At 43.5% G+C, this 13,685-nt stretch overlaps 1 protein-coding gene across 3 annotated transcripts in view; it reads right to left on the reverse strand.

Annotated features, from left to right (window-relative positions):
• The window catches only part of PLCB1 (phospholipase C beta 1), a 290,674-nt gene that overhangs the window by 211,050 nt on the left and 65,939 nt on the right, over positions 1 to 13,685 (reverse strand). For all 3 annotated transcript variants that reach the window (XM_058802822.1, XM_058802823.1, XM_058802824.1), the window contains exon 3: positions 9,792 to 9,860. In XM_058802822.1, the coding sequence (XP_058658805.1) occupies positions 9,792 to 9,860 (69 nt within the window). The remainder of the gene's footprint in view (positions 1 to 9,791; positions 9,861 to 13,685) is intronic.

Here is a 13,685-nt window from a genome sequence, read left to right on the forward strand (position 1 = left end):
GAGAAAACCAATAGAAATATTTGCAAAATATCTAAATTGGTAACTAACTACTGCTTCTAAAATATGGAATTTTAGACTGAAGATGAATTTACGTGGAGTTTTTCCTCCAAGTCTCCCTTGTGATGCTGTTTGCTAAAGAAGCTCATCAGAATTGTCGCGTTCCAGTCTCACACGTAACAAATAAAAATTACTCTACATTTGTTAAAATGCAACTTTAAATGAAGCTCCCAGTGCAGAAATACAAAGGAATCAGAACACACACATCAAATTCTGCTGAAAACCAAACCAGCCCAGCAGAATGAAGCAGGCTGGCTCTGCTCTGTGTGCCCAGGCTAAACTGTGCCCTCCCAGGCCAGGCTTTGCAGAAGAATTTAAACCAGAGCCAGCTGCTGCCCACATCACTCGTCCCTGCATCTCGAGAAAGCTCCTCAAACACAATAAGCCATCATATTTCTTCTCCAGCCATGGTTTCAAACATTAGTGCTTTTGTTCTGAGCCTGCACATTATTTTCTCTCTCACACACAGGACGTGACCAGCCAGCCCAGTTTTTTGCAATGTGATGAGGTTTTCCATTGTTATATCCACTAATCAGCATTGAGAGCAACTTGGGAAAGAGAGATTCTGGATGAGCAGAGACCACTCAAGTTGGCTTTTCAAGCTAAGATTTTATTATTTGAAGCAAAATTAAAAGGAAGCCAATCAGCTCCCTCTGGGCAATGGGAATTTTAAAGAACCCTGCTGCACATCTCAAAAACAAATAAATGAAATAGAGCTTTTATTTTTTTTCCCTTTCTTTTGGTGATTTGCCTGTTGATTGCCTTTTCATTTCCTGGAGACATTTCTAAGCCTTGTACATCCCAAAGCCCAAACACAATCAATCCCAAACTGCAGTCACCCACTGATGGGGCAGCACACGAAGGAAGCCCAGTGTTTGTGCTGCCTCTGCTCACATCCAGCCACAGCAGCATTTCTGTATTTCACTGGGGTGGGCTCACTCCACACCAGGGGAACTGGAAAACACGTCACCCACTGATAAGCGCCCTATAAATAGATTTTGGCCTGGCCCACGGGCTCTGATTTGCAGCAAGTGATGTAAATAAGCTCTGGGTTAGAGCCTGGGACAAACACTGCTGTGGTTGTGCAAACAGCTGTCTCCATGGCTCAGGGGAGGATGGAATCCACTCCTCAGCTCTCTGCCTGCACAACTGGGCACAGAGGCTCCAAGGAGGGCTTTTGCTGTGTGCCTGTAGCTTATTATGTGTCCATGCTGCTGAGACCACAGAGCCTGTATTAACCCTTGCAAAGTGATCCTTGCAATTCTCAAGACAATCCCATGCTGAAAAGCAGAGAAAAACAAGAATTTTCCTTTTTTTTAATCTCCAGTTCTCTTATTTACAGCAGGTAGAGCAAACTGTACCACACTCATCTGGCCAGATTGAACTGTGTATTCATGCAATTCAGTTCTGTACTCCCAGGGGCAAGAGACAGTGCACACCCAAAGAAAAATATCCATCTGCATCTACATCAGGGGCTCACTATTTTCATGCAAATAAAAACATCTCTCCTCATCTTTTTCTCTGGTTTATAAGCACATTAGAATTCCAAGTATGTCTCTAATATTCAACTACAATTGAAATAACTTTAGATCAAATAGCTTTGTATCACATTTGACATAGCTCAAAGAGTAAAGGAAAGTGCATTTTTTTTCCTCATATCCTAAATAATCTTGCAAATAGTTTTGGATTTATCACCAGGATAAACTGCATGACTAACAGGCACAATTCCCACTTAGGGGAAAGCTGCTGACAGCAGTTCTACATTCTCATCACTCATCTTAGTTCTGGGCTACTTAATATAGACTTCTCTTTAAACAACACTTTGTCTCCCAGCTCTTATCCTGGGATCACACCTTTCCTGGATGTGCTAAACAAGCTCTTGGTCATGGCAGGCTCCTTCCTACAAGGCTGCTGCAGCCCATGCCAAGAGCCTGGATGAATCAGGCTCCTGGCAGGGCAGCAATCCACTTCCCTTCCATGGCATGTGCAACCCCAGCCCAGGCAATTCCCTCCTCCAGCAGGAAGGGAGTTCACAGGGGATGCTGATCCACAGGAAACTCAAACAGCACTGAGCAGACCTGCACAAGAGCACCAGGGGTGCTCACTTTGCACAACCTCCTCAGTCTGCTTAAATCTACTCAACTGATCATCTGCAGATTATTCCAAATGTTCAAGCAGCTCACAAACACCAAATTTCCTGAAGCCACGGGGCCATGGAAACATTTAAATTAGCAATATCAAGTGATTATGCTTTCAGAGAATACTTTAAATGTGAACCAAATAGAAAAGGCAAGCATCATCAAAATATGAGGAGACCTAAGCACAGCTTGCAAGTTCTCCTTTTTTGTTATGTAAGCAACAGTTAAATAATTCCACTTCTCCTCCCACCATCTGAAACTCTCCTGACTCCAGCAGGTTGGAAAAAAAATAGTCTTGAAAACAAAATCACTTCCCACAACTGAAATACTGCCACAAACTTACAAGTGTCTTAAAAAGGAGTTGATCACATTCAGTGATGCCTACAAGAACTCCCAGCAGCAAAAGCTCCTTTCAGAGATGCAGAAGTGCTGCCACTTTGCAGTACAGGGACAAACACAGGGCAGTGATGAGCACATCAGTTAGGAGACGGTGCAGCCAAGGGCATCAGGGAACTGCAAAATGCCTTGGGTTGGGATAAACCTTAAAAACCACATTGTTCCAGCCCACTGACATGGGCAGGGACATCCTTCCACTGTAACAGGTTGCTCAGTGCCCATCCAAACTTGAACACTTTAATCAGATTCCAACTCTACAGTATCAGCAGCCTCAGCTCCCAGAGCACCCCAGAGCCTTGGGCCACTGCACAGAAACTCTGAAGGACAATATGAAAGCAGCTCCAAAAAACAACTTCTTCCAGCCAAAACCAAAGCCCTGCAGCAGTCACGAAGTGTTCATGCACTGACCTGTAAAACACACCAACCCTGAGACCCCAGCAAGCTCCTGTCCTGCCTCTGTCCAGCACCCTGCATGTTTACCCGGGTAACAACAGTGCATGGCTGGAAAGAACACTTTACACTGCCCTAACCAAACACATCAGTATTTCTGGGGAAGGTGATGCTCTCTCCTGCACACTCAGTGTGCTCTGAGCATTTTAAAAGCATGCAAATTACAGCCATTATTTCCAAGATTAATGTTTCCCCTTTATACATGACCTTAGCTAGCACAGATTTTCTGCTTCTGCCACCTCATTAGCAAACACCATTCTGAAGGCATTTACGCTAAACATTCCCGAGCACAGCACACAATTTCTCACATAAATTATTTTAAATGTATTTCATTAATCTCACAGGAAGAAGGTTAACTCCGAGCAGACACAAGAACAAAAAAATCTTTGTGTAATTTCACTTATGGCATTATCAATACTGGATGTGTTTCAGAAAAGGGAAAATCAGCATGCAAGTCAGACCCAACATCAGCACACCTCCTCTGAACTACCAGAACCTTCCATCACAGTAATTTCTTATAAAAATGACTGAGTTGATAATAATTTTTCTGTGTTTCAACACAACAGAAAGATCTCATTTCCTCTGAACTATATTTTTTTTAAATCCATTTATTTACCAGTTGCAGTAAACTATGTTCTAACGCTGACCTAGCACCAGGACTGGCCATAACTTTCATGCATTCAAACAAGATTTGTTGCATTAGCATTTACAAGTTGTACTGACACTTGTTTTAGGATTCCTCCTGGAAATAATATGGAGATGATCTGTTGTTTTAACAGGTGTTATGGTAACTAACCACCAAAGACTCAACCCACAATGTCCTCCACAGTAAAAAAAAACCTTCCTAAACCATGTATAGCTGTGTATCAGTCTTAACACACCACATGTTTGCCAGGAATACTGGTTGAGGTCTCTTTGCAGGACATCTGTGTCCCTACAAGGTGCCAGCGGCACAGCCATGCCTTGGGACACTCACACAGACCAAAAACCCTCACAGCTCCATCAGGAGATCCCAAAAACCCCATTTATATGCAGATGATAACCAGCATATCAAACCTTTGCAACTAATTAAAACCTGACAGCTTTCTCCAAAGGGCTGTTTACAAGCTAAGGGATGTAATGACAAATCACCAAGCCGGTTTCCAACAAAACAGGAAAATTTTAATCACTTGTTCCAAACAGTTGCAGAAAGATGCATCTGCTGTGACATTTCCACTTGAGCCTGTTGATCCTACTTTTGAAGCTCGAGGGTATTGCATTGCCACCAGATCTCTGCACACTGCTGCTAAAATATGAACTTTAATATTTATGAAATATTTCTAGGTGGAGATTATGGCTCTGAAGCAAAGACTAGCATGGTTCAGTTACTGAGTACATTTACATTTTCCACTGAAAAATTTTAACATTCTTTCCAGACTGAGTGCTCATGACAGGCTAAATGGAGCATTCCTTATTTTTACAGATAGCAACGTTTTATTTATTAGTTTTCTATTAGCATTGCACTAGGGCTGTGCTTTCCCAAGACTTTGTGATCTTGGTGCAAGTCAAAAGGTAACACATGGATCTGCAAGGTAACAAACAGATAATATTGGAAATTGATATTTCAGCATCTTAGCACTGTTAAAAGTGCCTCCAAAATGACTTTGTCATCCAACCAATTTTTAAATGCTGTGCCAGCTGCTGCAAAAATGCCATTTGTCAGATTCAGGTGAGGGTTATCCTGAGTGACAGGGCATGGGGGTTTGTGACAGGACATGCTGTGCCAGCTGCACCCTCAGCTCATCAGCATCATTAGTTGGGAAAGCAGGAATGAGACATCCCTGTCCTGGACCACTGGGCAGAGGAAAAAAAATAAATTGTGCATGTACACACGCTTAACCAAAAGCGGCAGCAGCATTTAAAGCACAGCTCTACTGATAATTTCTAGTGTTTTCAGGAACTCAAATACCACGTATTTAATTGAGCAGGGCCTCCCTTTTCAAATTTAAATGTCAAGCTTTAAAATTACAGTTGTAAGATGCCTCTGCGCTTCTTAAAATACAGAATTTCTTATTACAGGCTTTGCGCTGCGAACTTTGGCAAACAAAAAAAAGATGAAGGCTTTATAAATACAACAAAGTAAAGTATGAAACCAACCAGCTCAGAAAGATAACTGAAACAGGCAGCAAGCAGGGACAAAAATAAAATTAAATCTTTCTGGAAATGGTTCATAGTGAAAGCCTTGGGAAAAACCCTGTGATTTCTGCCATGGCCTGAATGTTAGTGAATAGTGATTTCAATGAGCTGGCCAGACAGAGCTAAGTTACACAGTGAATGACATGCTGCTGAAAAGGCCCCAGTTCCCCAAATAAAATAAAGTCACCAATTTGGGCCACTGGAGGGTCCAAGGAAAAACCCCCTCAGCTCTCAGGGCACACAGCATTCAAACCACTTTCATTTCCACCTGAGCACTGGCCAAATATCATACAAAGAAATTCATCTCAACCTTCCTCAATAAACTAAAACTCAACCTAGACAAAATGTTTATGCAACTCAATCATTATTATGAAAAAAAAAAAAAAAAAAGCAAGCAGTTATGTAAAAGAACAAACACATTTGGGGCGGATGTTTGTGGCTGTCACTGTTATCCCCAAGGTGAGTGGGAAGAAGGTGAGCTGCGCGCACATTCCATTTTTGTTTCTTTTTGGCAGAAATAGAACACTGCTTCGGCACAATTTACATTTTCTAATTTAGCATCAAGGTTGTTGAAGGGAAAGCAGCGTGCATTTCTATCAGCAGACAGAAATAACAGCAGCATCATTTGAGGCAGAGTGGAGACATCCTGAGCAGGGTGACAGAAGGCAGCGGGTGTGCTGCTGTCCTGGGCCAGCCATGCACGCAGCTGGGCATGGACTGAGAGCACAGAAAGGGAAAAACCCAAGCACATCTGCCATTTCACACAGGCAGTGTGATCAGGGTGTTACAAACGCAGCATCAATGTCCCTGCACAAGTCAGTGCCACGGAGCACAGTCCGGGGAGCTCTGACAGTTCAAATGGACTTGCACATCCTCATTTCCCCAAAATCACCTGATTTTCAGTTAAACAATGATTTAGACTTTCCTTGCTAGTTTTCCTTTCAGTTCCTGAGCCCCCTAGTTCAGGAAATGCTGATTTTCCTCCATGGATGTGTTAGAAGCCAGCAAAGCTTCCACAGCAGCTTTTGGATTACACTGAGATAGGTCCAAAATCATCTCACTCGAGCATTTCAAGAAAAGCCACCAAATACAGAGAGGCTGGTGCTGATATTAAAATAGCAGTTGGAGCCTTGGCAGACTTCTGACATTCAGGCATCTGAATTATTTTTCTCTGTAGAGCTTGCTTGTTAAAGTGAGAAAACTTGGGGCGGGGGAGCCACGAGATTTTTTAAAATTGGGGATTACTCTCTAAACGCATCTTGGCATGAGAGTGATCCTATCATTCATAATTTCATCTCCTACAGGTTTCACAGTATATGTTATTTAAAGGAATTCATTTCCTGCTGAATGATTTATGAGGGAAAACAGGATGCTAAGGGAAAACATACCGATCAAATGCATCAGAAGTTTTCAATATGAGCATTTACCATGGAGTTATTTCCTTCTCCCTGTCAACTAATCCTGATATTTCTTCTCGCTAGTAAAAACACATACAGTTGCTTAAGATTTCAGTTTCCATAGAAACTGTTATTGGCTAAAGTAAATACAAGATGGAAAAAAGTGTGACTTCCCTAGTCCTGTGAGCATGTTTGCAGCTGCCAGATTTTCACCACCTGACCATTCATTTCTCAGTGTTTAGTGGTGCCTGACATTTTTAGCTGCAGCTCCCTTTAAAGAGCACGGACACTCTTTTGAGAGGCACTTCCATGCTTGGCAGAAGGCATGTGAATATTCATAGCTATTCCTATGTACAAAAGCACATTTTGTGTTATTTGATTTTGCAGACTTTGTCACTGAACTTTAAAAGGGAAAAGATGCCTCAGATTGCACAGCAAACCAAAGCTTGAGAGAGTATTAGCAGGTAATGTGCAAATAAAGGGCAATAAAACATGGCTTCATCACAACTAGTGATTTTCTCCTGCTCCCAAAATTCCTCTTGCTCCCCTTCCTACCTGATTCTAATACAAACTTAAAAAGCAAAGTCCTGATAATCATTTTATAATCCCCTCACTTCTTTATAAATGTCATTTTACTTTGAAGGGAGGCACTTCTTCCTAACATACACAATTAATGTGTCTTTTCTTGTTCCCATCAGAACATGACTTCAATTTTTTCCTCGTGCGGAGCTCTGCTGCAGTGCTCTGTGCTGCCTGAGCTTTTGCCTTTCTACCAAGGAACCATCCTTTGCATGTATATTGCATTGAGATGCAAAGCTCTGTTACCATTTCTGAAAATAGCAGCTGAAGGCAGAAGGAGCCATCCCTGACAATGTGCAAAAAGAAAATGATGCTGGAACTTCTCCGGGTTGTTTCAGTAGACTGATTTTAATCCCCTGAGCATCAAGTGCCTTGGTACCCACTAAAAACTGCCTTCTACATGGCCAGAAACCCCAGTTCCTGCCCTGCTCAGGGGCAGCCACACCTTCACTGCAGCACCCAAAATCGTGTTCTCAGCTCCCTGCTGGTGCCACCACATCGCTGTGAGGACTGCAGGGTGAGAGCTGCACTCCTGTGCCTGCAAGGGAACCTTCTAAACATTGAGGGGATGGAGAAAGCAACCAGAGCAGCTGGGTGAGAAACCCAGGAAGGTGCAGAAACCATGCAAGAACCACCACAAAACATATGGCACTGGACTTAGGGAAAAATGCTATGAAAACTGAGTATCAACCAAAAGAGGAGAAACAGCAAAGCCCTTTGTGCTTCTCAGTCTTTTTCCAGAAATGAAGAATACTCATGGCAGTGCTGAATGCAGCGTGAGAACAGACTGAGGTTTGGAAACACAGTCCCTTAACATCATTTCTTGCTGGTGGCCTTGTGTGGCAGCACACCTCATACGTTCTGATAACTAACTGTGGGTGAAGCTAATGACACTGAAACTAAGCTTACCATAAAAATAAAAAGGAATTACTCTTTTTTTATTCAACGAGGAAGTCAAGGCTTATTAAAAAGGACACTTATTTCTATCAAAAAGCAGCAGTAGATCAGAAATACACCAAATGAGGTTTAAAGATTCCTGTTAGGTTTGTAATGACAACCCATGGGTGAAGTCTACTTTTAGAATTCTGAAGAGAGATTTAAAAATTTGCATCAACTGGCAGAAGTCCCCTAATATAAAAATTGGGCAGAAGGAGTGCTGGTGGGGTGATGTAGAGAAAGTCACCTCAGTCTCTTGGTTTGCAGTAAAAGCAGGGGGTGCTCCCAGCTGAAAGCAGAGCTGTGCAAAAGAGCCCCTGAAAAGCTTTGGGGAGCACCCTCCATTCCCAGAGCTCTCTCTTCAGCCAAAATCCCAGGAGTTTTACTGAAACCTGGTGCTGTTTAGCTGCTGCCCACACACTAATCCATGACAAAAGGCAGCTCATTCACACAGGTGGAGCATTTCACCACCCTGAGAGCCGGGATTTTCTCCTACCCTTCGTTTAATGCCACGGCTGTCAGAGCTGAAACGTGCTCCAACAAAACCAGCCTTTATGTAACCCAATAAATAAAAGTCACCAAGGCAATAGCTGTGCATAAATTTTAGCTGAAAACATTTTGTTAGAAGAACGTGAATGTCCTCTGTAAAGCAGGTAGCATTTTAAAATAATGTTCTAGACATTGTTAATACTTTATTGCTATTCATCATAGAACCATTAATCATGGTGAACTCATTTGGTATTAATGTGGATGTCATAAAGTACTTCTGTTGCATTTCAATTATAACTCAGCCTTTAAAATGCTGCCAGCACTACATGGAGAGCTTTGAAAGCCAGATATGAATAGTCTTTTCAGAGATAACTACAACTGCTTTCTGGCAGGGAAAAACAACCTTTTCCATTCCCAATGGCCCTCAGGGGGCTGCGCCTGGGCCCAGGGCTGCAAGGAAGAGAGGTCATCCAGACCCAGGAATATTCCTGCCCCAAGATGAGAGTGGGAGAAACATTCTTTTTGTCTGTTCCATCAGGGCTAAGCAGCAGCAAGGCCAAATTTTGCAGGCCCTGGGAGATTTTTCTCCCATCACTCCTGGGATTCCCTGAGGCACTCTCTTGCTTCCAGAGCCGAGTGCTTGGGCTTTTCCTCTCGTGTGCTGTGTCTGCCCCAACAAAAACACCAGAGAGAACTTGGATCTGCAGCCTGCTGTCTGCAGAGACTGGAAATGAGTGCACAGTCCATCAGGGCAAACCCAGAGGGAGCTGATATCCCGACCTCTCTGACAGCAGTTTAACAAACAAACCCAAATCCTCCTCCTCGGCCTCAGGAGGCACTGAACGAGCAAAATCGCCAGCACAAAATACAACATGGACTCAAACAAACATCAGCTCCCTGCCACCAGAGAAGCCAAGAACTTGGGTAAGTGCACCTTGACAAACCAGGATTTTTGCTGCCAGCAGAGCTTCCGGGTGGATTTTACACACAGAATCCCAAGACAACAACAATCCCGACACTTCTCAACAGAAACAGTGTTAAACAAAGAAAAGGCAAAACAATTCTCTTTAGCTGCAGGAACGTTTTTTCTTCTTTTCAACTCTTGCATATAATTCCCATTCTTTTTTATCCAGGTCATCGATGTAACAAGAAAGCACACAGCAAGAATTCCTACCTTGGGAGCTCTGGCATGTTTTCCACATCTGGCATCTTTGACAAGGCTGATATCCAGCAGCTCAGTCTCCTAGAAGGAAAAATTGCAAAACAAGTGATTATTCCATTATTCAAGAAGCCTTGTTGTGTTACCAGTGTCCCACATGTGTTTGTCCAAATGGAGATCAGCTCCTAGGAGAGCTCAGGTGCACCCAGGCAATTCCAACCAGGAATATAGGTTATACAGAATCCATAAGAGTCAAGCTGATTTCCTGGATTGCTAACCAGCAGCTGCTGTGCTTTTGCTTTAATCCCTTTAATACAATTTTAGCATTTTGATGCTTGTCACAGAGCGACAAAAGGCAGTGTCACAAACAGAAAACCCTGCCTCTGCAATAGAAAACCTCCTTTATTATTGCCAGAACACTTTGAAAAGTGCTCACAAACCCCAAGAAGTGTTTTATCTGTAATGATAACAAGGTTCAGCAATTTCAGTGACTGCTGCTCAGTAAGACACAGGCACTTTTTGACAGGCATTTCATAGCTTGTGTGCTACTCCTGAGTTATGGGTTACACAACAAAGCTGGCACATCATGACAGCTTCTATTGGGCAAATTCTTGCCCTCCCCTACACACAAGTAGCATGAAGAATCCCTTTCCCTGATTTGGGCATTTGGGAGGAGGATGGATGCTGGAGCAGTGTGATTCCCAATCTGAAGTGCTCCAGCAGAAGTGTGGCCACACTACAGGGAGCCTGTTTAGAGCAAACCTGCATTTTTGAGATGGTTATTTTTGCTCTCACTTGCCTGAAAGAGGACAAGAGCATCAAAACCTGCAGAGATTAGAAAGAAGCACTGGCAGGGAGATAAGAGGTGGAAATAACCCAAACTCCACCAATACTCAGGGCACATGGACACAAGCACTCTTCTGACAGTGCAGGTGAAACTTGAAATAAAAACAATTCACAATTAAGTGCACTGGAGGGCTTTGAGTCCTTTTAACTGAGGTAATCCATATGGGCCATTAAGATCTTGGCAGGAATGAAAACCATGGAACATGAAAACCACGGAACACGAAAACCACGGAATATGGCAGAGCTACATATGAGTTTATCACACTCAGAGCAAGAACTCAGGTGGGAAACAGGAGTTTTATTTACAACACCCAATAATACCCACACACCAAAGTGGCCTCAAGCCCATGGGGAAATGTTCCACAGAAGCTCCAGGCACGTGCAGATCATAAAAAAATCAGATTTCCCCAACTGAAAGGACTAAGGAGCACTAAAAATAAAGGCTTCAGCAGCAAACACATGAGGGAAATTAAATATGCTGAAGAAAAATGGATCTTACAGATCACAGAGATGCTGAGCCACACAGTGTGAATTTCAAAAGGGTTTTTTTAATTTGTCTGGTATTCTGGTTTTTAAAAAAGAGAAGAACAACTAACAGAATTAGTAATTTAGCCACTTACAAAAGTGCAACTAGACCTCCCTAACACAAACACAAAAATTTTAAGTGGAATGGCACCCATTAAAAACAGACTCGAAAAAAGGAAAAGGCAATGACCAGCACTCCCAAGGACCTGAACAGCCCTGCCCAGGTTTGCATCCTCACAAGTGGAGGAGGATGAGGAGGATGAGCAGGCGCAGGGCTGGTTTGGAGTTTTGACCACTGCTTTCAAGCTGCTTGCATGCCACCAAGCCATGTGCAGAAAATGTGACACCTGAGGATGCAAGGACTGCCAAGGGCAGTCTAAGAGTGAGGGAAAAGGGGATTTTGTGGGGCTGCTTGGCTCAGCCCACTGCCAGGGCTGTGGGAAAGGCTGATGCACCTCATGGCCTTCCTGCCCTGTTACCTCTCTGGCAGAGAACACAGGGCTTGTCATCCTATCCCCAGAATCCTTTCCATCCCTATCTGACAGCATCATTTAATAGAAATAGATGAGAGCAGGACCTGCATCCATGGAAGTGCCTCTGCAGGCAGCGTTCAGTGGGGCTTGGATAAATCGAAACTCATAATGGGCCATTTCTTAGAGCTTTGGTTCAAAGAAACCTCCTGGAATTCCCTCACCCCAGGCACTTGCTTTCATCTTTTAAACAGCTAATTAAGAGGGCAGAGATCAGCTTCCTTGCAAGTCAGAGGAAATACCATTTCCTATTTCCCTATTGCAAAACGCAGGGGGACTTTTGCAAAAGGAAAATACACTTGGGCAGTGGCCAAAGAAATGCCCCATTTCCTGTGCAGCAGAACAGCCCGAGCCCTCCTCCACCTAAATAAACAGGAGTTTTGTTAATGACTTCCTCCAGGCAGGCTTGGAAATGCACTCTGTGTGACAGGGGGCATGGAAACCACAGCACATTGTTATGGGGGTTAAAGAAAAATGCAAATCCTCTAAACAGAGAAAAGTCGGGACTTGCAGAGAGCTCCAGTCATTGCTGCTGGGACTTAACCCTGCAACAGAGTAACATCTCTTAATGCAAGTGGTAGATGCCTCCAATCATTCATAATTTAAAACATCTGGGGCAGTTACTAACCCTCCCATGTTTGTTTCCAATCAGCAGCCCAGACAGAGGAGCATTCAGAGAGGGCTGCATTGTGCAATCTCACTTTTATGGCTGAGCACACGCTCACAAAAGCAATGGATTGTGCAACCCTCAGTGTCTGCCTGAGCACTCGTAATTAGGCCCATCTGAATTTAATAGAACAACACCAATTTATACCAGCTGAGGATCTGGCTCGCTCCTATTTCACACTGCCCAAAACGCTGCCTGCTGACTGAGTCACGGTGCCTTGGGAAGGTGCTGGTGGCACAGCCCCAGCCCCAGAGCAGGAATTCTGCTGGGCACCACTGCAGAGCTCTCCTGGAGCAGCAGCAGGGCCTTCAAAGGTTGGTCCATACATTGCTAGCAAAATAAACTTTGGAAAACTAAGCTGGTTTTCTAAACAAGCACCATTTATTGCTACTGCATGGCAACATCTGGTCCAAGCTTTCGAAGGGGCAAAGCCAATTTGCTGAGACAAACTTCAAACAGAGAGTCAAACAACGCTTTCTATTGGGAATAGCTAATCAAAATGAAATACTGCTTTAATATTGAAAGTCTCTGTTTTGTCGTTCTCTGAACATGAAAGCACTGAATAGCTCTAGAAGAAAAAAAATGTATGCAGTTCTGTGCTGTATTTATTTTATTCAGCATTTTAAAAGCGATATTTTAAATAGAACCGCATGACTACTGTCCTAACAATATGTCAAAAAGAAAGCATTAAGAACAATACTTGAATCTGATGAGGAGGAATTGCAGAATCACATGGTGGTGGAGTCACCATCATGCCCTGGGCAGCCACTGCAGTGTCACACCACCCTGTGTGAAGAATTTACAAGTGGCAAAGAAATGACAAGCTATGCTAAAGAACTACCTTAGGTAACCAGGTATGGAAATTCATCCATTTACGGCCACTTATGGAACACACCTCGCTCAGGTTTCAGGGGTTTGGACAGTGATCCATCAGCCACACTCTGATTAGCTCCAGGATGAAATCCTCCACAGCGGGATTGAACATCTAACACCAGTTCCAAAAGGGTGCTTGCAGAGCTGGGGGATGTCACACATCATTCCCCTGCTCAGAGCACACCTATTTTTCCTTACTATCAATGAGAATAAATTGAATGAAACACAGCAATTTGTCTCCTCATCCCAAAGGAAAACTGTGGAGGACTGGTGAAAGTGATTTAACAGAGACCTGCACCGACAGCTGCAAGCAGGAACAGCAAGGCTGTCACTGACTGTAATTGGAGCTGTGCTTCCCCAAAAGTGCCATTCTATAATTCATAAGCTGCATCCCACCAGAGAGACACAGTCCCTGAAGAAGCTTCCTCCTGGCAGCACACAACTCAATTATTGGCATCAGAATGATGG

Source organism: Ammospiza caudacuta, chromosome 3 (assembly GCF_027887145.1).
Source record: "Ammospiza caudacuta isolate bAmmCau1 chromosome 3, bAmmCau1.pri, whole genome shotgun sequence".
Lineage (NCBI taxonomy): Eukaryota > Metazoa > Chordata > Aves > Passeriformes > Passerellidae > Ammospiza > Ammospiza caudacuta.